Source organism: Equus quagga, chromosome 2, assembly GCF_021613505.1.
Source record: "Equus quagga isolate Etosha38 chromosome 2, UCLA_HA_Equagga_1.0, whole genome shotgun sequence".
NCBI classification, from domain to species: domain Eukaryota; kingdom Metazoa; phylum Chordata; class Mammalia; order Perissodactyla; family Equidae; genus Equus; species Equus quagga.
The window spans coordinates 176,421,723-176,446,939 of record NC_060268.1 but is presented as its reverse complement, the minus strand read 5'-3'; the positions used below and the strand labels follow the sequence as shown (position 1 = coordinate 176,446,939).

At 52.2% G+C, this 25,217-nt stretch overlaps 1 protein-coding gene across 2 annotated transcripts in view; it reads right to left on the bottom strand.

Annotated features, from left to right (window-relative positions):
• LHPP (phospholysine phosphohistidine inorganic pyrophosphate phosphatase) overlaps nt 1-18,423 on the bottom strand; it is a 141,317-nt gene extending 122,894 nt beyond the window's left edge. For both annotated transcript variants that reach the window (XM_046653475.1, XM_046653476.1), the window contains exons 1-2: nt 18,256-18,423; nt 1,096-1,283 (exon numbers count right to left, since the gene is read on the bottom strand). In XM_046653475.1, the coding sequence (XP_046509431.1) occupies nt 1,096-1,283; nt 18,256-18,380 (313 nt within the window). In that variant the 5' untranslated portion in view covers nt 18,381-18,423. The remainder of the gene's footprint in view (nt 1-1,095; nt 1,284-18,255) is intronic.
• Between the last annotated feature and the right edge of the window lie 6,794 nt (nt 18,424-25,217).

The following is a 25,217-nucleotide window of genomic DNA, read 5'->3' as shown; positions in this document are numbered from 1 at the left end:
GGGGGGGGGGGGGGGGGGGGGGGGGGGGGGGGGGGGGGGGGCCTCAGTGACTAAGGCCACCTTCAGGGCAAACCCTGAATTTTCATCTCATCTCTGCTCCTTTCTCCCCCACCCCTCCCTTTGCCCCGCAGAAGGGGGTTTTCCTTCTTAAGTCTTTTCACTTCTCTGAGGACCTGTTATAAAGACGCTGCAGGGCGGGATCCTAGATCACAGAGGAAAGATTTTGAGAAAGCGGATTTCTTAAGGCCAGGGATGTCATCCTCAGCTGGCAGGAGAGCTCCGGATTTGACACCCGGGCCCTTCAGGGAGCACCGTGCAGCTCTGGGAGGCCCCTCCCGCCGGGGGACAGACAAGCGTGCTTGTCCCTGCCAGTGGTTTGTAAGCAAAGAGACCAAGTGCAGATGAGGGAAGGAGGAGGCCTCAGTGAGACGACAGGAAAGGGTCCTGAATTCTGAAGCACCGCTTCTGCCTCTTCCTAAATATTCAGAAGGCGCCAGACAGTCCTGCTCCTTCCACTTCATTCCAGAAAACTCCCCACCGAGGGTCAAAGGGGCTCTGTTCTTGCATTCAGGCTACATCAGATGTAGGTAGACCTTGCTCCCTTTGCCAGGGTGGGGCTGGTTCTCACAAATACAGTTCGAGGCTATGGGTGCCAGATGCTAGAAACCTACGGGCCTCAGGCTAGTTCTTCATCCTGTCTCTCTGTCTCTGTCTCTCACTCTGTCTCTCTCTCACACACACATACATACATACACACACACACAGAAGCTAGATTTTTGCCCCCTTGACAATTCCCTGCCCCCTTGGTCCATCCTGGATCACAGAAAGCTGGCTCAGGGTTTTCCTCCAAGGAGCCACCAGGAACCTGCCCCTAAGGGCTGTGGTGTGAGACCCTCTGGTAGGAGGCAAGGGGATGGATGGGGCTGGATCCCCAGCAGGAAGCCCCACAAGACTTCCACCCCATAGGACCCAAGTGTTACCTCGGTGTCCTTCCTAGTGGTTTGGCCCAGGTGTGAGTGGACACCCTCCCCTAGTCCCACCCCAGAAAGTGGGCGCCTTCACCCCCACGAGGTCCCAGGGCCCCGGCAGGCCTACCATCACAGATGAGCAGGTATGGCCGCAGACCTCGCTCCTTCAGGATCAGGCAGGTGGCCGGGGCCGGAGCAGTCACCTCCCCTTCGGAGATGTCGAAGCCCAGCTGCTGAAGCAGCTCCACGAGGTCTCCCAGGGACTTCTGCGACTCGTTGGTGCAGAACCTCACCTTCAGCCGGGACCGCTTCAGTCTGAAAGTGGAATGATAGGTGGAGGTTGCTGTCAACACCAGGGGTGTGTTGTCTCCTGGGGAGGAAGCTGAATGGATGCTTCTCGAAGGGCGATGGGTACAGTCCCAGAGCAGGCCAGGTCACCACGGGTGCCTGAGGTAGGCCTCGATTGAACCCAGGGATGTTCCGATTGGGATTTCTGAGCTGGAGCAGACCCTTTTCAAGGGACCTGACCATGCCCCACAACCCTCCTTTTCATCCTCACTGAGCATGGCACACCTGAGATTCCCCAAGCTTCCCATGTGACTTTTGCCCATGCCTCTCCTTCTGCCTGGGACACATCCCCACCCTCTCACCTGGGACATGTTGCCTCTCCACAAGTGCCAACTGTGCCAACTCTCCCACCCTCTGAGCCCCACTTGACACCTCCCCTTCACCACACCATCCTGCTCAGCCTGGCTAGAGGTCACCTCTGAGCATCCGCAGCAATCTCCCTGTACCTTTCCACAACAACTAGCACTGCCACTTTGCATCTGAGCTACATGTGCCGTATTAACTCTGGATCCATATTTCCCAAAAAGTGCAAAGGCTGAGGGACCAAGCTGAGGTGTGTCTTCACATCGCTGTCACTGAGAAAAGGTTTGCCAGACAGAGTCATCAGGTACACGGACGATCCCATGCAGACCCAGAGTTAATGGAACGTGAACCTGAGATGCTGCCAAACGTCAGCAGCACTGATGTCTTTCCCGCCTGAGCTCACAGGAGACCGTCGTGTCCCAGCTGCACTGGGCAGGCTCTTGGAAGGCAAAGCCATAAAGCAGATGCATAAAGAGGCCCCAATGGAATAACACTGAGGCCTTCTACAAACGGTGATTGAGCTCCTACTAAGTGCCTGGCTGGGCTAGGGCATGGAACCGCCAGCAGGACCACAGGTAGGCTCTTGCTCCCCTGGGGCCCACAGTCTGGTGGATGGGGTGCGAAACTGAGCAAAGGAAGGGGAGTTTGTGATTAAGAAAAGAGAGGTGCTATGAAGGAGGGAAACGGGTGAAGAGACAGAGGGCAGCCAGGGTGGACAGGAAGGTCGGGGGAGGCCTCCCGGGGGAGACAGCTCAGCAGCTGAGACCTAAAGGGAGAGAAGGCGCCAGCCATGCCATGAGGCAAAGGAAGAGCTACCAGCAAGGGAAGGGCGGACTTGGCCACAGTCAGCACTGTGGGCACAGCTGCCAGGAAAGGAGGCCAGCGTGGCTGTGCCCAGCAAGGGGGCCAGCAGGACGGGAGGAGTCTCCAGAGGCACTGGCCACACAGGCCGCAGCTCAGGGCACACAGCCCTCCCTGGACAAACCCCTCACGGCAAGGGAGCAGTCAGTCACATCTGGCACCTGCGGAGAGCCACAGCATGGGGTCGTGGGAAAGACACCAGGCTGCCAGTCAGGAGGTCCAGGAAACCCTAGTGAAATTACCCAGGCATACTAATCGTCACCAGCACTGTTGGTAAACAGGTCCCCAACACGCCCCTGTCAGTGGTCTCTGAAGATGCAGGAAGACATCTTGACTCGTCAGCCATCCTTCCCAGCTTTATATTTTTTATAAGTGATACATTAACACAGTGTTAAATACATAATCTATCCTTTATTATTTATAAGTAAATATATATGGAAGGTATGGGCTCCAACTTTGTGCTTACAGATGTAGCCCCATGTCCAGAGGTAACACACAGATTAGACCCAGTCACTCAGAACTATGGACTTGAAATCAACCTCCATTTGGGCAACTAAGTGAGACCCAACTAAAAATGCAACTCCACCTGAACCCAGCAGGAATATACTTTTTGTCCCGCTTTATGAATGAGAACACTGAGTCTCAGAAAGGTCAAGTGCTTTCTGCTCTTCCTCCTGGATCTGAGACTCCAGGCCATGGGCTAAGCCCTACTGGACCCTGACATGGATCCTGGGACTTCCCTGGAGTCGGGAACAGGCAGCACATGCACCAGAGCTAACATACAAAGCCGAGGCGTCCAGAGGTTTATCCCAGGGCGGGTCTTAGAGAAAGCTTCCCAGAAGAGCCAGGTCTAACGAGAATCTTGCAGGACAAGGAGGTGGCAAAGGACGGTAGGCAGAGCAGAGGGAGGCACAGGCATGGTGCAGGCCCCACCCTCCCGAGCCCTGGTCAGGCATAAAGAATGGCTGAGCCGGATAAAGAGGCTGGAGAGCAGGTTTGGGGACAGCTCAGGCACTCTGTTCACCCTGGGATGGAGGAGATCTGAATGAAACTCCTTAGCAATGACAGCAACTAGGGAAAGGGTCTGTCCATTGCCCCTTCTCCCACCATCCTGTGTGACACTACCCCCACCCCATCTCTATCCATGGTTTTTCTTTCTTTATAACAGTAACCAATAGCTCCAGCCACCCCATTTATATATTTGTTTATTCTCTCTCTCCCAAACCTTTGTGCTCCATGAGGCCAGGAATGGGATGCTACTCTCCTCGGCATTCCCAGTGCTTCACACAGGGCTTGATGCACAGCAGGTCCTGGATAAATGTTTGCTGAATGACCGACTGATGGAAAGTCCAAATGACAGCCAGTGAGAGAGACCCTTCCTTATGATCATACCAACCACACAACTGCTTCCCCACGGGTGTCCTGAGCACGGATCCCCCTCCTAAGCCCTGAGGGAAACAGACAGGATTCAGTGGTGAAAATGTGCATTCCCACGTTACAATGGGCCTCCAGACCTTCCAGGTACTGGAGCCCACAGGTGTGATTTGGGAAGAAATCTATAATGTACCGACAACCGACAACCGAGTGAATGAAAACTGAGAGGCTGACAATGTCTTAATCAATAGCCCAGGTGATTCAGTCCTTTCTTAGTATTTGTCTTTCCTAATCAGAGGGTTATGAATTATCAATTACGCTGAGTGGTTAATTGCCCTTCATAAAGACAGCTTTTGTATTTTTAAATTAGGCAGTTAATATATTGTAACTAATAGCATCACCTTGTACATTACGGATGGATCTTCATTGATTGGTGCCCGGAACGCGTGATTCGCACCCAAGTTAATGGAGCTGTTGAATGAAGACGTGCAGGGGGTGCCGGGGGACTAATTATTGCTAATGAATTATGATGTGACCTTCTCAGAACAGTGAACAATCCGTGTAACAGTGAGATGACAGTGCCCCACATCTGCTACTCCAAACACTTCAGATGCCGATGAAAACACAGTAAATAACAGAACCCACTTAAGGACACTTCAGCCACTGGTCTCCTTGGAAACACCATGTCAGTTCATCCAAAACATAGGCTTTAAAAGCAAAGTACATTTTAGGATTAAATCAGCCTCTGAGAAATGCTTGGCAAAGTCCCCTCACTGGGGGTCTGTCCATTCGTGCCCCCCAACACACCCCCTTTTGAGGTGTCACCATTGACAATTTCTGACCACCTGGGGTGAGTCCCAGGTCCTCTCTTCATTTTTCTTAATCACTGAAAATAATAAAAGTGTTCATTATTATTATTAAAATGGTAAAGCATGAATACAACATTACACTGAGCCTCACCTTAGGCTCCATATCCGTGATCCAATCTTGTCCTCACTCCCTGAGGGCACAGCCACACGGTCTGTGTCCCCTACACACATCCCCAGGGCCAGGTGCCTGGCACGCAGGTGGTACTCACTGAATGAGCGATGAGGTAAGACCCGTTATCCCCATTCTAGAGACAAGAAAATGGAGGCTCTGAGAGACAGACACCTACAATGTTATGCAACTTGTGAGCAGCAAAGCCCACGAGCTCTCGACCATCTCGTGGTGGCATGCAGGTACCCTCACACCGGTGAGCAAAGGCAGCTGGCACTTTCCCGATAAGGGAAGCACCATGCCGGGGCCCAACAGCCTCAGGAACACAGCATAGCTCTTCCCGCGGGAAGGGAAACTGACACTCTACAGGTGTGAGGTGCACCTGTGCGTGCATGGGGGCCAGAAGGCATGAGATGATGGTTAGCACTGCAGGTGAGGCCCTGAATGGCCAATGCTATGGACTGAATTGCGTCCCGCCTACCCGCCCCTCCACCCCGCAAATTCATATGTTGAAGCCCTAAGGAGGTAATGAAGGTTAAATGAGGTCATAAGGATGGGGCTGTGATATGAAAGGACTAGTGTTGTACAAGATCTATCCCTCTCTGTGCACAAAAGAAGAGGCCATATGAGGACGCACCAAGAAGGTGGCCACCTACAAGCCAGGAAGAGAACGCACACCAGAAGCTGACCCTGCTGCCACCTTGCTCTTGAATGATCAGCGTTCGGAATGGTGAGAAAATAAACTTCTGTGGTTTAAGCCCCCGAGTCTGTGGAATTCTGTTATGGCAGCCCGAATAGACTAAGCAGAGGAACCAAATCCTCGGCATCTCTTGGTGGGGTCTGCAGCCAGACGTCACAGATTTGGCCTTGGGAGGCCTGGAACACAAGAATTCAGAACGTCAGAAAAGCCCGAGGCAGTGTGGCTTCAGGGCTGAGGCACAGCCTTCGAAGGGCCCCCCACAGGGAGCGAATCCAAGGGGTTTTGGCATCGGGGCCAAGCCCAGCTCTGGGACAGGCTGTGTTATCCTCGCCCCCCAACATCCAAGAAACTCAGGGACAGGGGGCCAACAGCAGGGCCCTGGTGGCGCAGGGCACGGCTCTGGCCAGGTGGCCCCTCTAAGACCATGAATGCCACCTCAGCCCACTACCGCCTCCCCAGGATGCCCGTGAGAGTGGGATTTGCCCCCATTTCCTGAGGCCACACGGGATCTTTGAACTGACCTTTACCTCATCCCAGCAGGCCAGGACAAGCCTCTGACTGACAACGTCGCCTGGTGCAATTACCGTGCATCACATGGACCAGTCCCTTGCAAATCACCTCGGACCTCACACATCTGCTGGCTGTCGGCATCTGCCAGGGGCGCTCACCCGAAAATAATGGAAATCCTCTCATTATCGTTCAGTAGCAGGTAGAATGCTAGGACGATTACTGGACATCCTGACTGACCTTGGCATTGCTCCACAGCCTGCTGCCCTCTCGGCTCGCAGAGTCGGGGCTGGGAGGGGAGGCTGCCCCGAACAACACCCCTCCCAGCTGGGCCATCCTCCCTCCCCACCCCTCCCAGCCCTCAGGAACATCTGACCCAAGAGGCCCTGCTGTCGCCCCAGGTCCTTGCCTTCATTCTCCCCTACAGCCAAATCCTACTCATCCTTCAAGGCCTGGATCATATGTCCCTTCCTTCGGGAAGCCCCCTGAGCCCCTGCCCGACCCTGCACAGCCCATCCTCCTGCTCGGCTTTCACACCCTTGAAGCGTGGCAATGCATTTCCGTGAGAAGCACCTAACTGATCCACGTTCCAGATTTGATGGGCCCACCCAGTAACGGAACCAAATCATTCCGGTCCCAAGGGACCTCAAGAAGAAACCCATGCTGCCTGCCAATCCTGCTCATGGGCAACACTGCTTCACCACTGCTCTAGTGTCTGCCTCTCATCCTTTCTGGTGTGAGGTTTCTAGAGAATTCCAGAGGAGAAAGCACAGCAGAGCCAGATGAGTCCAGACAGGGAGATGGGAGGATGGGCCTGTGCACAAGAATGCAGGATCGATGCACTCCTTTCTACAGGCTGTGGAACAGATGTGCAAGAAGATGCTCTCTGCTGAGTGAGGAGGCCAGGGGGCCAAGTGGAGACAAGAGGTGCTTCAGAGTCTGAGGACTGTGGGCTGGGTCCCAGCTCTGCCACTTAATGGCTGTGGTACCTCCAGCAAGCTATTTCTTCTCTCTGTGGCTCAGTTTCCTCATCTGTAAAATGGAGGTGATAATAGCCCCTACCTCACTTTGTGAGGATCCAGTGAGACCTGCCATGTGCTTGCACGGGCCTGGCACCCAGTGAGTGCTCACTAAACGCTAGCTGAGAACATCTGCCAGTGGGCAGTGGGCAGTGGGCAGGCTCCTCCTGCCTTCCTCATTCCCCACTCCACCTGTCCTAACCTTTCAGAGCGGGCAGGGTGCTTGCCCACCTCACCCTAGATGCCCTGTAACCAAGCAGTGGTAGCAGAGAGGCCGTCAGCTGCCAGGATCTTCTCCTTTCTTGCTCCCACCACCCTCGCCCACCTAGACAACCCAAGGAGCTAGGGGCAGGTCCTATGAAGGAGGGATGTGTGGAGGGTCTGGCAGACCAGGCCGACGGTGACTCCAAATCCCACCGCCTCCACCCAGCAGGAGAGACCCCTACAGGACGGTGGAGGGGAGGAGGCCTCAAGCTGAGTGGTTCCTGGGTGGGAAGGTGAGGGCGCCAGCTGGCAGGTCACACTGGATATGACAAATGAGATTAGTGCCCAGAGGGGAGGGGTGACTCGGACATCTCAGAGAAAGCTGGGTTTGCTTTCTTTAATCTGCTCGTCCCCGGGCTGGTCTTCAAAGAGCTGCATGAGGCCTCCAGGCCCACACTGGACTGTAATTCTGGTCTGCTACGGGGGCCAGGGCCACTTCTACTTCAGAGGCCAGGAACCCTCTCCCAGATGAGGCAGGAGAAACTCACACCAGAAGGAAAGGGGGCTGTGAAGGCAGGGAGGGCATTTCCCCTCATTCCTGCTCCCTGACCCACAGCCTGCTCTGCCCCTGGGGACGTTATCTGGTGGGGCAGAGGGTCCCTATTACTATAGAAATGGGAACAGCTGCAGATAAATAAAGCTCCAGGCCTCAGTCTCCTCAGAGAGGGAAAGCACAATCGCAAAACCTGGGGAGTGTTACGGACCTAACAGCAGCGGCCGCGCCCAGCCGAGGTCCGCGGTGAACACCAGTGTCAGCCGCCCCACGGCATCCAGACCTCGTCACAGAGCCGGGCTGGCAGCAGCACCAGCCACTGTCTGATTTTGAGATCTCTGGCTGCTTCCCTTTAAGAAAGCCACAGAGACTGAAAATGTGTTTAGAGAATTGAACCCTGTGAAGTGCTTATTTGTCTAAGAACCCAATTTTTTAAAATAGAAGGTCAAATAGGAGCCCGGAAACAGAGCAGGGATGGTTCTGAGTAGAAAAATACAGTCATTCCAACACTCCAAGGGGCGCCTGTGTTGATCCGGGGAGGGACCCGGCCAAGCTCCCCATGTGCCCATCAGCTCAGGGTGAGGCAGCTGCCTTGTGGCTGGAGCAGCTACAGAAGAGCTAGCTTTCTCGCCCCCATAAGAATGGGGTCTGGCTTCCCAGCTGGGGTCCTGCATCTGTACCTTGCACATGCCCTTGGCCAGGCATCCATGGACCAGATTCTTGGGGTCCTTGAGCCCTAGCCATGAAATTGGGTAATGGCAGCACCTGGCCTGCTGGCTCCCCAGGGCTGGCCATGGCGGACACACCGTGACCCCTCCCTCATGCTGGCGTCACCACAGGACCACGGACGCTGAGGGGCACCGGTAGCAGCCTCTGTCACTAGCTCCAGCTGGGCCTGCGACACCTGCCCCTTCTTTCCACTGACCCCCCCCCCAGAGCAGACCTTTCAGCCAGGCTGATGGCATGCAGCTCACCCACCATGTAGGTCCCTCCCCATTCTCCATCTGACACTCCCCTGGGCAGCGATGCACATCATTGTGTCGTCAGAGTCCAGGCAAGAAACAGAGTCCAAACTCTGGGCGGAGAGAAGAGATAGAGCAAGAGAGGCAGTGACGCACATGGCCGGGCCCTGGCTGGGCCTCTTGGTCTGGGCCACTCGGCCAGTGACCTCAGCAGGACAGCGATAAGGTCAAGTAGACATCGGGAAGGCCTCAAGCCAGTGCTCTTACAAAATGCATGGCACACCTCTTCCATGCCCGTGACTGCCTCACCTGCCATGAAGTGTTATCATCCTGACCTGCCTGAGCCTCTGAACTCAGATAAAAGGGACATGTTGAGCCCACAAACGTCAGTTTACTATTTATTAACAAACACAATTAAAAGTCAAGTGCAGGGAACCTAGAAGCCAGAGACCTGGGAGACTGTCCAACCTAGTGGCTCATTTCACAGAGGGGTAAACTGAGGCCCAGGGGGCACAGGGTGCCTAAGGGCATGTTTCAGGGAATCGTGGGCTCTTTGGACCTCTCCCCAACCTCGTAAGTTAGCCACCAGCCAGTCACCTGAGCGCCGTCATGGGCCGGTCCAGTGCTGGCCACTGCAGGGGACAGAGGCCAGACATCCTCAGGGTAAGTGGGGAGCCTGGCTCGGGAAGCAGACACACCCACAGCGCCTCCACTGCCTTCTCATTTGTGACAGAGGCTCGTCACCTAACCCTCTCCAACCTTGGTTTCCGCATCCATGAAGTGGGGCACTAATAGTAGCTACCTGACAGGGCTGTCATGAAGACTATGTTAAAAAAAAAAAAACATGAGAAGCCGCTGGAACACTGCAAATAATGAATGGCAGTGAAGACGGCGACAACAACAACCACACCTCTGGTAAGCTGGGTGCTGGGGACATCTAGGCCCTCGAAGCGGACAGTCTGACAGGAAGCCAGATGACCAGTGAACCAGGGACGGCAGGGGGAGCCAGGAGGTAAGGGAGGCCTGCTGGAGGGAGCCCAGACAGCATCACCCAGGGGCACCGTTAAGAAGGTGGGCAAAGTTCAATCCAGCAAAGGGAGCCTAGGGTGAAACCCGGGGCTCACTGACCTGGCGGACATCCCTGGGGCACCCAGGACAGAGGGAGCTCCCATAGTAGCTACCACAGCTCCCAGTGACTGGCCGCCACCCGCCACCCATGGGTTAATGACAGGCTCACACTGAATCCTGGCAACAATCTGAGAGATGGCTCAATATCCCCACCTACAGATGAGGACCTGGGGTTTGGAGGGGCTGAGTGCCTCACCCAGGGGCAGGGCTTGGACGAGAACCTTTAACATCAGCCTCATGAAAATATATACAAATGTGAAAAAGACAACTCCCTGGGCAGAACAGAGCGATTTTGTTTCAAATGTGCACCAAGTTCCACAACCAAAAGACTGCTTATTTGCAAAATAACCACCTCTTCACCATTATCTGACCCTTCAAGCAACAAAATGCTCCTTTAGCTCCCAGATGTGGAACAAGAAAAATTTTGGTTTAAGAGAAAATATCTCACTTAACTCTTACACCCCATGACGCAGGTGTTACAGGCGGGAAACTGAGGCACAAAAAGGCTAAGAAACCTGCCCGAGACCATATCGCCACCACAGGGCAGGGCTGGGACTCGAAACCCAAGCCCTCGCCCATAGGAGCTGACACCTACCTTTTTTTAGGTGACAGGTAAGAGGTAGCACCTGCCCTGGCGAGGATGCTGGCCCCACTCTCCTTCCTCACGAGGCGAATTTGAGCAAGTCCCGTCACCTCTCTGACCCTCAGGTTCCTCCTGGGGCAGCATCCTGCCAGCCCCAGGGTCATGGGAAATCGCCCTGCACACCATCAGGGGAAGGGCCCGGGCACGGCTTTGCCAATATGGCCTCTCCATACATCCTTGGGGTGCTGGGGGATCATGACTCCATTGATGAGTTTCATGAGGAACCGGTGCCATGCTCACCGCCTAATCAGTGGGCTTCCTACGGACGGCAGGCCTGTCGGGGTAAACTAGTAACTCTATTCCAGAAGCCCCGCCTGGCTGCTCTTGATTTCCACAGAGCCATGCCTGCCCACCAAAGCCAAGGTCAGAAACTGAGAAAGAGCTGTGTCTGGTGCGGCCTCACCATGCGCCACCGTCCCTCAGTCTCCCTCCACACAAGCCACGTTCGAGGTCCTGTTATTACTCTACCCGAGATACACACAGGTGATGTGTCTCCTTTCTCTATCTTTTGGAACAAAAATGATATTTCATACACATCATTCTATAACTTTTTCACTGACTATATTCATGTCATATAAACTAACGTCAACACCAAACACAGCTACCTCACTCTTGTTAACAGCTGCAGAATATTCTCCCGTCTGGATAAACCAAAAGTTATTCCCCCTTTCCCCTGCCATATACACGCAGGTTATTCCCAGCCACACATATAAAATTATAAACATATAAGCTGTGTTGAGCTGCCCACTGCTCCAGACTTCAATATTGTTATTCATCAAAACTCTTGCATCATTTTCACTGACTGACTTTATAATCAATATTATAGATTGGAACCCAGAAAATATACACTATTCAAACATTGCCCTTATATCTGTTTTTTAATTTAGGGGTTCTACCCCAGATTTCATTTGAAGAATAAATGCTCTGAGGCTACACAAGAGTCTGAAACCCCTGGATAGGGATGTGCAAGCGACTCCGGCCTCCAGCGACATGTGAATGAACAAAACATGTCCCCAGAGCATGGGGCTGCCCGAGGAGTGCGAGGCAGCAGCAGAGGGTATGACGGGGAACCGTCGGGAGGCGCTGGACCAGAGCCAGGAGAGGGAGGGGGCTGCATCTTAAAGTCCTCTGTGCTTTCGAGGAAACAGAGAGGAAGAGGTCTGGAAGGATCCACAGGGTCACCCTGGGGGAATGACTGGCACAGGGCAGGGAACTACGATTTGGACTTTTTACTCTGTACGTTCACGCACTAGTAGGATTGTTTACAAGGGAGCCGCCTTTGACTTCTGAAGCTTAAACAGCAGACATTATAAAATAAGAACACAGCCCAGGAGGCGAGCGTCGAGCTCTCATCCACCCCCACCTCTGAAGACAGCATAGTTCACCCCCAACAGTAAATGAGAGCACGGGTGACAGGACATTCTCAATGAACACCCCTCGTCCAGAATCCAGGCTGAGTCAGGAAAGCTCCTGTTGGCCTAAACAAACTCAAACAAGCACCCACCCCTCCAATAAGCCCCCTCTGGCAGGTGCTGGGCCATGAGTCGGGGGATGGGATGACGCAATGCAGGTGAGGCTCCTGGCCTCGGTCCCTAGTAGCTTTATTATTATTGCCACTCCTGGAGAGCCGATGGTGCCAGGGCAGCAGAGCACAGAGGATGAGGTCGGTCCTAAAGCCTGCGGGTGAGTCAGACTTCAGACAGGGGTCCCTGGGCCCTATTCCTGGCTGCTCCTAGACCTGCTGGGAGCACTTGAATTTTAACAGGGTCCCAGGGCTTCCGGTGCACACTGGGATTTGAGAGGCCCCACTTGGAAGGATGGGTCTCAGGTCTGGTGGTCCTGGGTGGCAATTGCTTTATGAGGCTGCCCTGGGCCCAAGCCAGGCCTGCTTCCTTCCGCTGGCTGCGAAAAGGCTGGACAGGGCTGGGCCAGCAGATGTGCTTTAGTGGCCCTGAGACAGGATGCAGTAAATGCCCACCCGCCTTTCACATGCAGATGCCTCCAGGGCTATCTTTTGTGCTGGGCAGGCCCTAGGCGGGCCCCTGAAGCCCCTGCTGTGCCCAGCCCTGCCTCTGAATGGCTCCCCTCGGAGAGCCATTCTGCCCGAGAATGGGCTCCAATAAAGGGCCTGGTGGGGGGACCCAGGCTGGTTACAGATGTCCCATGACCACGCCTGCCCATAAGCCCTAGAGCAGCAGGAGGGCCCCACCTGGCCAGCACGGTCCCTGGCAGCTCCAGGAAGGAGTCAGCGTGGCCTCAGAAGCCTGGGCTTCCTGTTCTCTTGTCTGGGACACTCCTGGCCCAGATGATATCCTGAGACCCAGCTCATACATCTCCAGATCTGTGAGGCCATGCTCCCCCACCCTCAGCTCCCTATCTTCCTGCAGGATCAGTCTCTCCATCTGACACTAGACTTTGTGGGTGCTGTTTACGCCAATCTCCCCATACTGGATCATCAGTTTCACAAGAGCCGTGTTTTTAGTATAGTAGAAGCACTCAATAAACACTTGCTGGGTGTGTACGTGAAGGAAGGAAAGCATCTTCACTGAGAGGCACTGTGGTACTGGGGGGAAAACTGGGGCTTTGGAGCCAGGTAGCCCCGGGGGGAAACCCTGGCTCAGCCCCTTTCCCTACTTCTGCCGGTTCCTGAATCTCTGAGCCTCAGTCCTCATCTTGATAAGGGGCGACACCCCTACCCCAAGGCTGCTCGTGAAGCTGGCATGTGTGGCAAGCACCTACCTGGGACAGGACAGGCCTCCCTCAATCATTGGTGACTGCTACTATTGTGGTCGACGTTGTTTTAAAAAGCAGAGTTTATACTCCCCGTGTGCTCTGTGTCCCAAACAAGGTAGGAACCTTTCAGAAAATCTGGGACACCTGTCATCACAGAAAGTCTAAGAAGAAGAGTGGTGAGTCGCCCCCTCTGGGGTTCCTGGAACGGAAGGTGCTGTCTGAGAACCCACAGTGCTGGGAGCTGCCATGGAGGCCAAAGCTCCCAGGACCCTGGGTCCCCCATCATGCTTGTCACACTCCCCCCCCCACCCCCCCCCCTCCCCCCAGCGCTGCTCTCACCCCAGGAACTTCCTTTGAGCTGCTGGCGACTTCAAAGCAGGCCGTGCATATCAAGGAGGCCACAGAGAGCAGGGTGCAAAGAAACCTCACTCCTGTGCTGCAAACACCGCACGGAGCAGCCGAATGCCCAGCCTTGTGCACCTGGCAAGCAGGCCTCTCCCAGAAAGGGCTCCTGGTAGAGTCCATTCCAGGCTCAGCCACCACAAGGGAAACGTGGTGTCCTGCATGTCTGAAACACCCCCACGGAAAAGTCCAAGTGCAGGCATGTTTGACCAGAGGGAAGTGTCCCGCACACACTCGCTGCCACCAAGCTCCTGGCCAGTGGCCCTTGTGGAAGCTGAGGCCGCCCATGAGGAGGACCTGGGGGGCTTCCTGGATCAGTGGGCCATTGGAGGCTGGGCCCACGTGGAGGGGCCTCATCTTTAAAGAGCGGCAGAAGAGCCAAAGAGAGAAAAGGACCGTTGGGAGAACCAGAGGGCACTGCCATGAGGCAGCCCAACTCTGGGTTACTGGAGGCTCGGGGCTGGGTCAGTGAAACCCCCACCCGGAGTCTGTGTAACTGGGAGCAAGGGGTGAGGTGGGCGGAGGGGGAGGAGAAGGGCCACAAAGGGGACTAGAGAAGGCCCCGGTAGGCCACGAGCAGGGGCCAAGCAGGGGACGTAGCCCTGTGCCATGGGAGCCCAGGGAGGTCTCAGGGAACCTGGCCATCATCCTCCAGGCCCCTGGGCAGCACAATGATAAAATCCCCGGGGGAAGGAGTACCATGCCCACTCACAGAGAATAACCTCCCCGACCCCCACGCTGGGGAAGGGACTCCCTCTCAGCTACATAACCGGCGGGGATGGATTTTAGGACTGCTGTTCTATCGCCGTTAGGTCTGCACAGTGTAGCTGTTACCAGAGACACCCCAGCTAGATGAGTCTCCCAAGTCCCCGCAAATCCAAACAACACCCTCCGGGGGATGAGTAGGAAGACGCCAGGGCAGCACCCACAGAAGTGACGGGACCAGGGACCACCCTCCTAACGCCACACCCTGGAGTCTGTGCCTGCATTTGCTGGACAGTTGTGAGTCGGGGGGAGCAAGACTCAGGAGAGGCTGTCAGAGAGGAGCCCCTGACCTTTCTCAGTGCCCCCTTCTCCCTCAAAAGATTCTAAGGACAATCTGACTCGGGGGTTAGGAGGCAGGAAGACCTGGGATCCTGCGGTGCTGGGCATCCCAGCTGAGCCACTTGCAAGCCCTGAGCTGCAGCTGCTTCAGCTGATCCCTGGGGATAACAATGGCTCCCCCTTGGACTGCCAGGGGACTAAAGGAGACAGGCAGGGACGCCCAGCACAAGAGGAAGTGTTCTGAGAGCAGCTTCACCCCCAGGAGGGGAGGGGGGACCCCAGACCCACTCCTGACGGGAAACAAGGGCTGAGCAGGGAGCCTGCCTTCCCCAAGGCCACTGCCAAATCCATTCTGTGCTCCTCAGCAGAAGTGGACGGGAAGGGATGGAGGATCCACCCATATTCTTGACCTACTCTACTTCTCAGGTTTTTTAGAGGCAAAGTGACCGTGCTAAAATAAAAAGCACTGACAAACCCAAGTGTTGAGGACGCAGAGCAACTGGGACTCTCACATGGCAGCAACTATGAAAGTCGAACACGAACCTCTCTCATGACTCAGCAATTCCACTCCCAGGTCTCTACCCAACAGAAATGCATCCGTGCACTCACCAAAAGACATGTTCTGGAATGTTCACAGCAGCACTATTCATAATAACTGAAAATGGGAAACTACATCCTATCAATAGGAGAATACATCTATATTTTAATAAAAAGTTGCTTTTAAGTGACCCAGATTTTAAAAGAATTAAAAGCCTATAGAACAGGAATTCCTAGATTAATAACATGGGACATGAGATTTAAATGTTATACTGTCGTGGGGTCTACTGTGTGCCAAGTATCAGGAACCTGACATACATCATGAGCCATCATGGCACCTGCCCTGAGCCCTCCTCCTTGTCCCCTCTCCATCTCCTCAGGTGTTCCAGACCGACACCAGCAGCCATTCTTTACCTCATCTTCTCTCTGGTATCCACAATGTCCAATATATTGGCAGGTCTATTGGTCCTACTTCCAAAACATCTCTTTAATTCATCAGCTTCTCTCCATCTCCATCACCCACCCTGGTCCAAGCCCTGTCACCTCTCCCTGGACCACACAACGGTGCCCTAACTGGCTCCCCTGTTTCCTCTCCTGAGCCCTGCTGTCTGCCCCACTCCCAGGACATTCCCCACTTTGCAGCCAAGGGAGCTTCTTAAAATTTTCCAATATTTTTTTTTGGTGTGGTATTTTTTCTAGCTTTATTGAGATATAATTGACAAAATACTTGTAATTTCATATTTTGAATGGGAAATACATTCACATGGTTCAAAAACTTTTAGAAATGGTCATATACAAAGTGGTACAGTAAAGAGTTTCACTCCCACCCCTCCCCCACCCCACAATCCTCCCCAATTGCTTGCCCCCCAGATCTTCACACAGGGAGGCTCCTCCCTCCAGTTTCCTTATGCCAACACAGCAGCAGGAATACACACTTGCATTTCTGCCTTTTCCACCCAAAAGACAGCACACTACGCATCCTGTTCTGTGCTTGCCATTTTCACTGACAACATGTCTACATGGCAAGAAAGCTCATTCCTTTTTATGCTGCACGGTATTTCCCCGTATAGATGAACCATAATGCTCCCCTATTGATGGATACTTGAGCTGTTTCTATCTTTTGCTACTTCAGAAGGCACTGCAATGAACAACCCCAGACTTACATCACGTCTCACGCATGAGACAGGACAAATTCCCAGGAGCGGGACTGCTGATAGATAATGACAAACGTATCTGCAATGAATGCCAGGGTCTGCTTCCGCAAACTCTCGCCAAGTGGATGCATCCCCAAAGTTCTGGATTTTTGCCAATTTTCTCTGTTGAAAGATGGCATCTCCGCATAGTTTTAATTGCATTTCTTTCATATGCTTAGGGGTCATTTGTTTTTCTTTGTGAACTGATTGTTTATATCTTTGTGCATTTTTCTATTGAGCTTTGATTTTTTGTTGTGGATTTCTAGATTTTGAGGCATAGTTATGAAAGTCTTCTAGTCCAAGATTTCCAAGGAAATCTCCCCTGTTTTCATTTAGTACTTACATAGTTTCACTTTTTACACTTAAATTTCTTTAAAACAAGTCAGATCACATGACACTCCTGCCTAAAATCTTCAGTGACTTCCCACTGCACTCAGGATAAAATCCAGACACATCTCTGTGACCATCAAGTCCCTGCCTGCTACAGCCTTGCTCCCCCTCACTACTCCCTGAAGGAGAATATGCCACGCTTACTTCTACCTCAGGCCTTTGCAGCCGCTGTTCCCTCTAGCTGGAATGCACTTCCTCCGCCCCGTCACCCAGATGGTCCTTCTTCCCTCCGGTTCAGTCCAATGCCTTCTCCTCACAGCTGTCCCTGGACCCTGGCACAGACAGCCTCATCCCTGTCACACTCTCTCAGTACCCACTTTTTTCACGTCACCTATGCCAACCCGGTGACATGGTTTATTCATTTGTGTCCAAATGAAGTTGGACAGAAATGAATAAACCATCTTTTACTGTCCATCTTCCCTCAGATGTCACCCCATGAGGCTTTCTCTGCCTCAGTCACAGCCCTGAGGTTCTGGCCTCCTGCTCCCCCACACTGGGCCCACTTCACCCCGAAACACAGCCCAGTGTCCTCTGCTCCATTCTCAAAGGCGCCACCCCCATAATGCTCTTGGCTGTGACAGAGCGTTCTGAAACCTTGGCGTAAACAGAGACCAAGGCAGAGAACACTTAGACCCGGACTTCGGGAACTGTGCCCCCAGGGCCGCCGGGAGTCTCCTAGGTCTGGATGTCCTTCACATGCTTTCCTGCAGGCCCTGTCTTCCTTTCCTGAGTTCCTGGCCTCCCCAACACGTCGCGCTCTGCTATGCAGGACAGTTTGGCTCTTGTAAAGACAGCTGGGATGGGATCTCTGAGAAGGACCAAGAGGCTCACTTAACTGCCATCTACAGGAAGGTAAACTGAGTTCCAGCCAGGCCAAGCCCCCAGGCCACGGTCCCCGAGCTTGTGACTCTGGGAGGTGAAGTGTTGTGCAATTAGCCCTTCCCAGCTTCCCATCAACATCATGGCAGCAGTGGCCCACGATGTCAATGGCAACTACAAAATCCAGGGTCCAGTGGTGCCAACCTTGGTCCTGGCAGCATCCTCCTACACACGACTTGGTGGGCAAGACGCCCTTCTCCTCCTCCTCCCCTGTAAAGCAACGCAGTCCAACTGAATTACAAAGCCAGCCACACATGTAATTTAAAGTGTTCTGGGAACCACATTAACAAAAGTCTAAAGAAACAGGTGGAATTCATTTAATGTATTTTATTTAACCTAATATATTCAAATTATTATCGTTTAAACATGTAATCAATATAAAACAATATAATGAATTATTTCACATTTTTCTCACTAAGTCTTTGAAATCCCCTGCCCCGCCTGCCCCCCGCCAGCGGCCTGCAGCGGCCAGTGGGTCTCGGCTGAGCACCGAGCCCGGCGCCCTTGGCTGCCAGCGCGGCCCACTCACCTCGCCACCGCCTCCACGGAGCCGGCGATCGGCACGCCGCTGCCCTCGGCGCCGTCGAACAGCACGCCCGAGATGTCGAGCAGCACCCCGCGCACCCCGGCCAGCCTCTGTCCCCACGCAGCCATTGCGCCCCGCCGTGCACCTCAGCCCCCGCGTCCCAACCGGCTGCTGGAAACTGCGGCCGCGCATGCCGCGCAGGGGCGCCTGGGAAATGTAGTCCGCTGGCCACCACTGGGCTCTGCCTCCCTGCTCAGGGGTCACGCGCGCCCCGAAATGAAGCCCTTTCCGGGAGATTAATGGACAAAGAGCAGGAAAAGCAGAAAACAAGCCTCTGGGAAGTAGCTAACTTCCCTAAAAATCAGAGCAAGGCAAGTTGAGACAAAAAGGAGGCACCTGTAAAAGTAGCAAAAATCAAAGAGAACAGGCAATACCAGTACTTCGGATGGTGTTCTCATCTTTCAGCGAGAGAGTGTGACAGTCCTTGGAAAGCAGTGGAGATACTTGGACCCATTGACCGAACAACCCCGCGCATGGGAAGCGATGCTAAGGAGACGATTTCAAAGACAGCTGCAGTGTAAGTTATCAGGCCAGAACAAGATGGAAGAAAAATAAATGTTCAAGGACAGGAGTTGTTCAAGAAATTCTAAGATAGCTTCTGAAAGAAATATTATGCCATCAAAAATGAAGACTAGATAATAACATGGAAAATGTTCATGTTATAACGTTATATGAAAAAGTAGAACACAAAATTAGACAACAGCCTGCAAAAATAAGGATGCATAGGAATAGGGCTGAGAAGAAAATCAGAATACTGCAATGCGTTAGGCCAGTGAGATTTTGGATAATTTTTACATTCCATTTAATGGTGCATCATTTTTGCAATAAATAAAAATTGATAGAAAAGGAGAACTTCCTTGACTGTCCTTCTGACCCTTTCAAGTATTTAAATTGAAAAAATTTGACTTCTCCTGGCCTGACTTAGTTTTGCGGTTTCAGAAGAAGACCATATTAGGATGGCCCCTCCACTTCAGGCTCTTGATTCACTAATAAGATGAAGAATTTGTCAAAATGCTAGAACTTTGACCCAGTTCAATGAATTATGCATATCATGTTGGTAAGATTACTAAGAGAATTGTGTACTCTGCTGATTATACAGGAGAAATATAAAAAGTACTTCCTGTTCTTTGGGATTTACAATCTGGTTGGGGAAGAAAAGAATGTTAGACCTTGTATTGGCCATGGTTCTTAGTTGCAGACAATCAAAACCACTCCAACTAGAGGGGTGCATTTACACAGGGCATTAAGGAGCTCACCAATTTCCATGGAGATTGGGGAACCAAGCTCAACCAATACAGACAAGAGCCATGCGGCTATGAGAAACGCCCAACTCATGGTTCCACTGGCTCCTAAGATGCCAGGGATCTGATTGTACAGCCCCCAAAATAACCAAATCTGCCCACCACTTTGCTGCCAAAGATTCTTTCTCTCCACCTGTGGCTGCCACCCTGCTTTCACTACATCTGGCTTGGTAGAACCTAGTCCAGCCTGCAAGGGAGTCTGGGAAACGCAGTTTACAGCCTTCCAGATCTGTGGTATAGGAGCTGAGTGAGTCAATCTGGATAACCTACCACAAAAATCATGATCCAGTAATGAACTTTTACTCTCTTGGGGGCTCTAGGGGTGCAAAAAAAGTCTAAAGTGTGATCTTTGCCTTTGAGTCAAGACTGGGCAGAGAACAAGATGTACACCTTTAAGATTGCTGACCAAATGTGTGCCAAGCACCAATGAGTGACATAGACACAGCCAAGAGGATGGGCTCTGTGGGCCGTGGAGGGCAGCAGTGGTTTCAGAACACAGGGGCAGCCTGAAAGGAAACTGGCAGAATGGTTGGGCTATAGCTTCATGCCAAGGAGGAGGAGAAAGGGCACTTCTGCCAATCGTGGTGAGCCTGTGCATCGTTCTCCCTCTTCCACCAGCACTGTGTGTGACCTTGGGTGAATTGCTTTCTACATCTACGACTATGGTAGACAGAATAAGGGCCCCTTGAAGATGTCCACTTCCTACTACCCAGAACCTGTGAATGTGTTACCTTATATGGCAAAAGGGACTTTGCTGATGAGATTAAGCTAAGGATCTTGAAATGGCGAGATTATCCCAAATGATCCAAATGGCTTCAGTATAATCAGAAGAGTCCTTATGAGGGAAAGAAGGAGGCAGGAGGGTTAGAGTCAGAGAAAGAGACATGACAACAGAAGCAGAGGTGAGTGAGAGAGATCGGTAAATGCTACACGGCTGACCTTGAGTATGAAGGGGCCATGAGCCAAGAAATGCAGGTGGCCTCTAGGAGCTGTAAAAGGCACAGGAATGGATTCTCCCCTAGAGCCTCCAGAAGGAACGTAGCTCTGCTGACACCTTGATTTTAGGACTTCTTACCTCTAGAACTGTAAGAGAATAAATTTGTGTTGTTTTAAGCCACTAAATCTGTGCTAATTTGTTACAGCAGCAATAGGAAATGAATACAGGGACCCAGGTCCCTCACTTGAAGAATGACATGTTGGTCCAAGGCGACAGGTCTCTGAGCATGGGCCACTGATGGGCTGAGACTAACCCAAAAGGCAACCTTTCTTTGGATGTAATGGGCAAAGGGCATTGTATAAGCTAGGGTTACATTTGACTGCATGTAACAGAAATCCAACTATAGTTGCTCAACCAAATAGGGTTACTTTTTCTCATATGTCAAGAAGCCAAGAGGAAGGCAGCCCTGGGCAGGTACAACAGCTCCCAGGAGCACCAGGGAAGAGGCTACTTCCACCCTTTGCGGTACCATCCTCAGCATGCGGCTTTCATCCTCCCCCTCTCAAGGTGCCTGCTGCACCCCCAGGCATCATGTCTGCATTTCAGGCAAGAAGAAGGGGAAGAAAAGGGGGAAAGGACCTGTGACAGCTGAGTCTTGCCTTTATACCAGGAAAACAAAAGCTTCCCCTGAATCCTGATCCAACAGACTGTTGTTTACATCTTTTGGGCCAGAGCTGGTCACGTGGCACATTAACACACTACAGTGTGCAGGGATGTATATTTCATCAACAGAGCTTTGGGCCTGTTACATTTCCAGTAACAAATCTACAAATCATATCTGAATTTCAGCTCAAATATGAATCCATCCAATCTTCTATTGCTACAGTAGATATATGTTTAATCCTTCCAAATTTGCTCGTATTAGCTGGGACTATTTGGTTGCCAGTGACAGAAACACAATTTCAATTGGCTTAAACTTACAAGGAATTTATTGGCTCATGTAACCAGATAGTCTAGCCATTGATGGCTTCAGGCATGGCTGGTTCTAAAGCTCACATGGTGGTGTTCTGGGCTCTCTCTCCATGTCTTGGCTCCGCCCCGGTCTGTAGGTTGACTTCCTTCTCTCTCACTGCGGCCAGGCTTTCTCCAGGCAGTTCAAGGAGACAGCTGTGGCAGTTCCAGGCCAGCAGAGTCCAGGGTAAACCACGTGGTGAGGAATCTTTTCCTCAACTTGGTCTGATAATTCCAGGAAGAACTCTGACTGGCCCTCTTGTGTAAGAGCCCCCAAATCCTTATGTCTGTGTACAGAGGGGAGTGGTACCATGATGATCCAGCCTGGCTCAGACCCCCTACCAGGGCTGGGGATGGGCCCCTGTGTACAGTCCCACCACGGCCACATGGGATGGGGGAGGAGAAGAACCCCAGCAAAAAGCAGGGCACTGTAACCAGAGTGCTGTGGTCTGAACGTTTGTGTTGCCACAAAATGCATGTGTTGAAATCCTAACCACTAAGGTGATGGTATTAGGAGGTGGGACCCTTGGGAGGTGATGAGGTCATGAGGATGGAGCCCTCATGTATGGAATGAGTGCCCTTATAAAAGAGAGCCCAGAGAGCTAGCTGGTCTCTTCCACCCTGTGAAGACACAGGGAAAAGCTGGCAATCTACAACCAGAAGAGGGCTTTCACCAGAACCCAACCCTGCTGGCACCCTGATTTTGGACTTCCAGCCTCCAGAACAGTAAGCAATAAATTTCCATTGTGTATAAGCCACCCAGTCTGTGGTATTTTGTTATAGGAGCCGGACCAGACTAAGACAAGGGGAATGAAAGAAGAGACACTGTGCAGGCAACATGAGCAGGTGCGCAGTACCCACAGGGACCCTTTATTCTTATTATCAAATTCTGTCTCCCCTGGAAAGTGAGACCAGACCAAGTGAGGCCCATGTGGGCCAAGAGGTCTTCTGTCTTCTTGAGATGGGCCATAGTGGGAAAAAAAAAGTAGAGAGCCATTGGTCTGGAAGTGCCTCGCAAGCATTAGTGTGCATTCGAATCTCCTGGAGGGTTTGGATTTAGGGGGCCTGAGATGGGCCTGAGAACCTACATTTCTAACAGGCTCCCAAGCAATGCTGATGCTGCTGGTCTCTGGATCTAGATCAGAGTTTCTCAGATTTTAAGGGGCATGTGAATTACTTGGGGGACCTTATTAAAATGCATATTCCAATTCCGTAGGTCTGCAGTGGATCTTGAGATTCTGCATTTCTAACAAGCTCTCAGGTAGGCTGTTGCTGCTGGTCCACAGACCACACTTTAAGTAATGAGGGTCTAGATTCTAGACTCTAGAATGACCTCTCATGCCCCTAGCAGCTCTGATATTCTATGATCCTGTGATGGGTTTTTTTTTTCCCTATAAAGAGATCACTTTGCAGAGGAACGGCATGTTTGAGACAGTACCCACGTGTACGCATGTTGTTAATAGAAGTGCTTTATGTCCAGTTTGTAATTATGCTCATCATTTGCTTCTTCCCTCCTTCCTGTCCCTGCTTGGCAGGGTGTCCTAGCAGACAATGAGGTGAGGCTCAGGCTGTCTGCACCAGTGCTTTGAGCAACCTGGATGAAGGTTGGTAGGAGAGAACACCGTGGGTGATGCTTTTCACGGGATTTATGTGTTTCTTCAGCCTCTCTTTGGCCCCGGAGCCACCTGTTCCGTTTGTATAAAAAGTGGGGAGTTAGCGGCTTTAAATAAGCATGCTGAATTTTTAGGATCTGGCATCAGACTATCAGCACACTCACATGAGATACTTTTTATTGAAGAGGCTATTGACAAAGACCTGGGCAGGGTCAGGGAAAGCCGCAAAGAACTTGCACTGGGAGGTTAGCAATAGTGGAAATGTTACCACCCCCAGGCCTGAGTTCTTACTCAACTACCCAAGAGCTGTAGCCATGGGAGAGCTATGACCTTGGGTAGAGGAATGCAGCCACTGCTGACCTGTGGCTGGGTAGGGAAGGAATAAATCTAATCTCTTTCCTCCCATCTGTTTTACCCCTGCAGATTTCTTTTGCAAACAGCAGGATTACCCGGCATGGATGGCCTGCTTAAAAGCATAAGGTTGTTCCACAAATGCATTGGATTTCCCCTTAGGAAGTTGGATCCATTATGAACCCATATCCATATCTAAACATTTCTGGATCCTATTTTTATTCTCAGCGTAGCCTGCACCACTTCTTAAGGTGGCATCGTTTCCAATCCATCTTAATCAGACTGTGGAGCTTTGGGTTTATGCTATTGGGCCACCATTTATTCCTTTCAGCTCTTCAATCTGCTGAATGCCAGTGCGCTAATGGGGCACAAAGACAAATGCTGTGTGGCCCCTGGCATTAGGCAGTCGGAGGACCAGACAGTCTGTATCCCTGCAGTGTGATAAACGCTGTGCCAGGCGGGGTTCTTGACCATGCCTAATTGAATGCCAAATGGGATTTGGAGAGAGCTGGGAAGAGGAGAGCTGAGAAGGCACTAAGACAATTTACAGATTCAAAGAAATGCTGAACCACCAGACTTCAGGAAGTACTGGACCCATCAGCTCCAGGAGCAGGAAATAGCAGACAATTTCTCTCAGGTGTTGCTGCCAGGAGGAAGCAGCCCCTCCCTAGAATCCCTCTGCTTCCCATTCCCAGGGGAGAGGGAGCCTGATTGGTCCTGCAGGAGCCCACTGCCACCCCGTGACGGGGAGGGTAGGGCCCTTGATTGGCAGTCCCACCCCTACCACATGTAAAGAGGAGTGAGGTGGGGCCATCTGAGCAAAGCCAAACTACCAGAACCAGAAAAGGAGGCGAGGATGCTGGTGAGGCAAAAGCAAGAGATGCCCACCAAGGCTGGGGGGAAGCCTGGGATCCTGTGAGAAGGAGGACCTGGTCCGCCTGGGCGAGACAGGGGAGGCCTCACAGAAGACACAGCACTTGAACAGAGGAGACCTGAAGAGGAAAGGAGGCTCCCAGGTAGGCACAGGATGGAGAGATCATTGCTGGAGCGACACGCACACAGGTGTGACAGCGAGTTCTACCCAGGGCTCTTCCAGTTGCCAGGATTCGAACCCCTCTCAAGGTGTGTGATGGTTAATTTTATGTACCAATTTGACTGGGCCATGGGGTGCCCAGATGTTTGGTCAGACATTATTCTGGGTGTGTCTGTGAGGTTGTTTTGGATGAGATTAACATTTAAATTGGCAGACTGAGTAAAGCAGATTGCCCTCCCTTGTGTTGGGTGGGCCTTATCCAATCAGTTGAAGGCCTGAAGAGAACAGAAAGGCTGACCCGTCTCTGAGTTAAGAGTGTTCTTCCTGCCTGACAGCCTTCAAACTGGGACAATGGCTTTTTTCCTGCCATTGGACTTGAACTAAAACATTGTTTTTTCCTGGGTCTTCAGCCTGCCAACTCACCCTGCAGATCTTGGGACTTGCCAGGCTTTGTAATTGTGTGAGGCAATTCTTTATTAAAAAGTCCTTTTGGGGCCCGCCCTGTGGCCAAGTGGTTAAGTTCGCACGCTCCGCTTTGGCGGCCCATTGTTTCACGGGTTCAGATCCTGGGCAGGGACACGGTACGGCTTGTCAGGCCATGCTGGGGAAGTGTCCCACATGCCACAACTAGAAGGACCCACAACTAAAATATACAACTA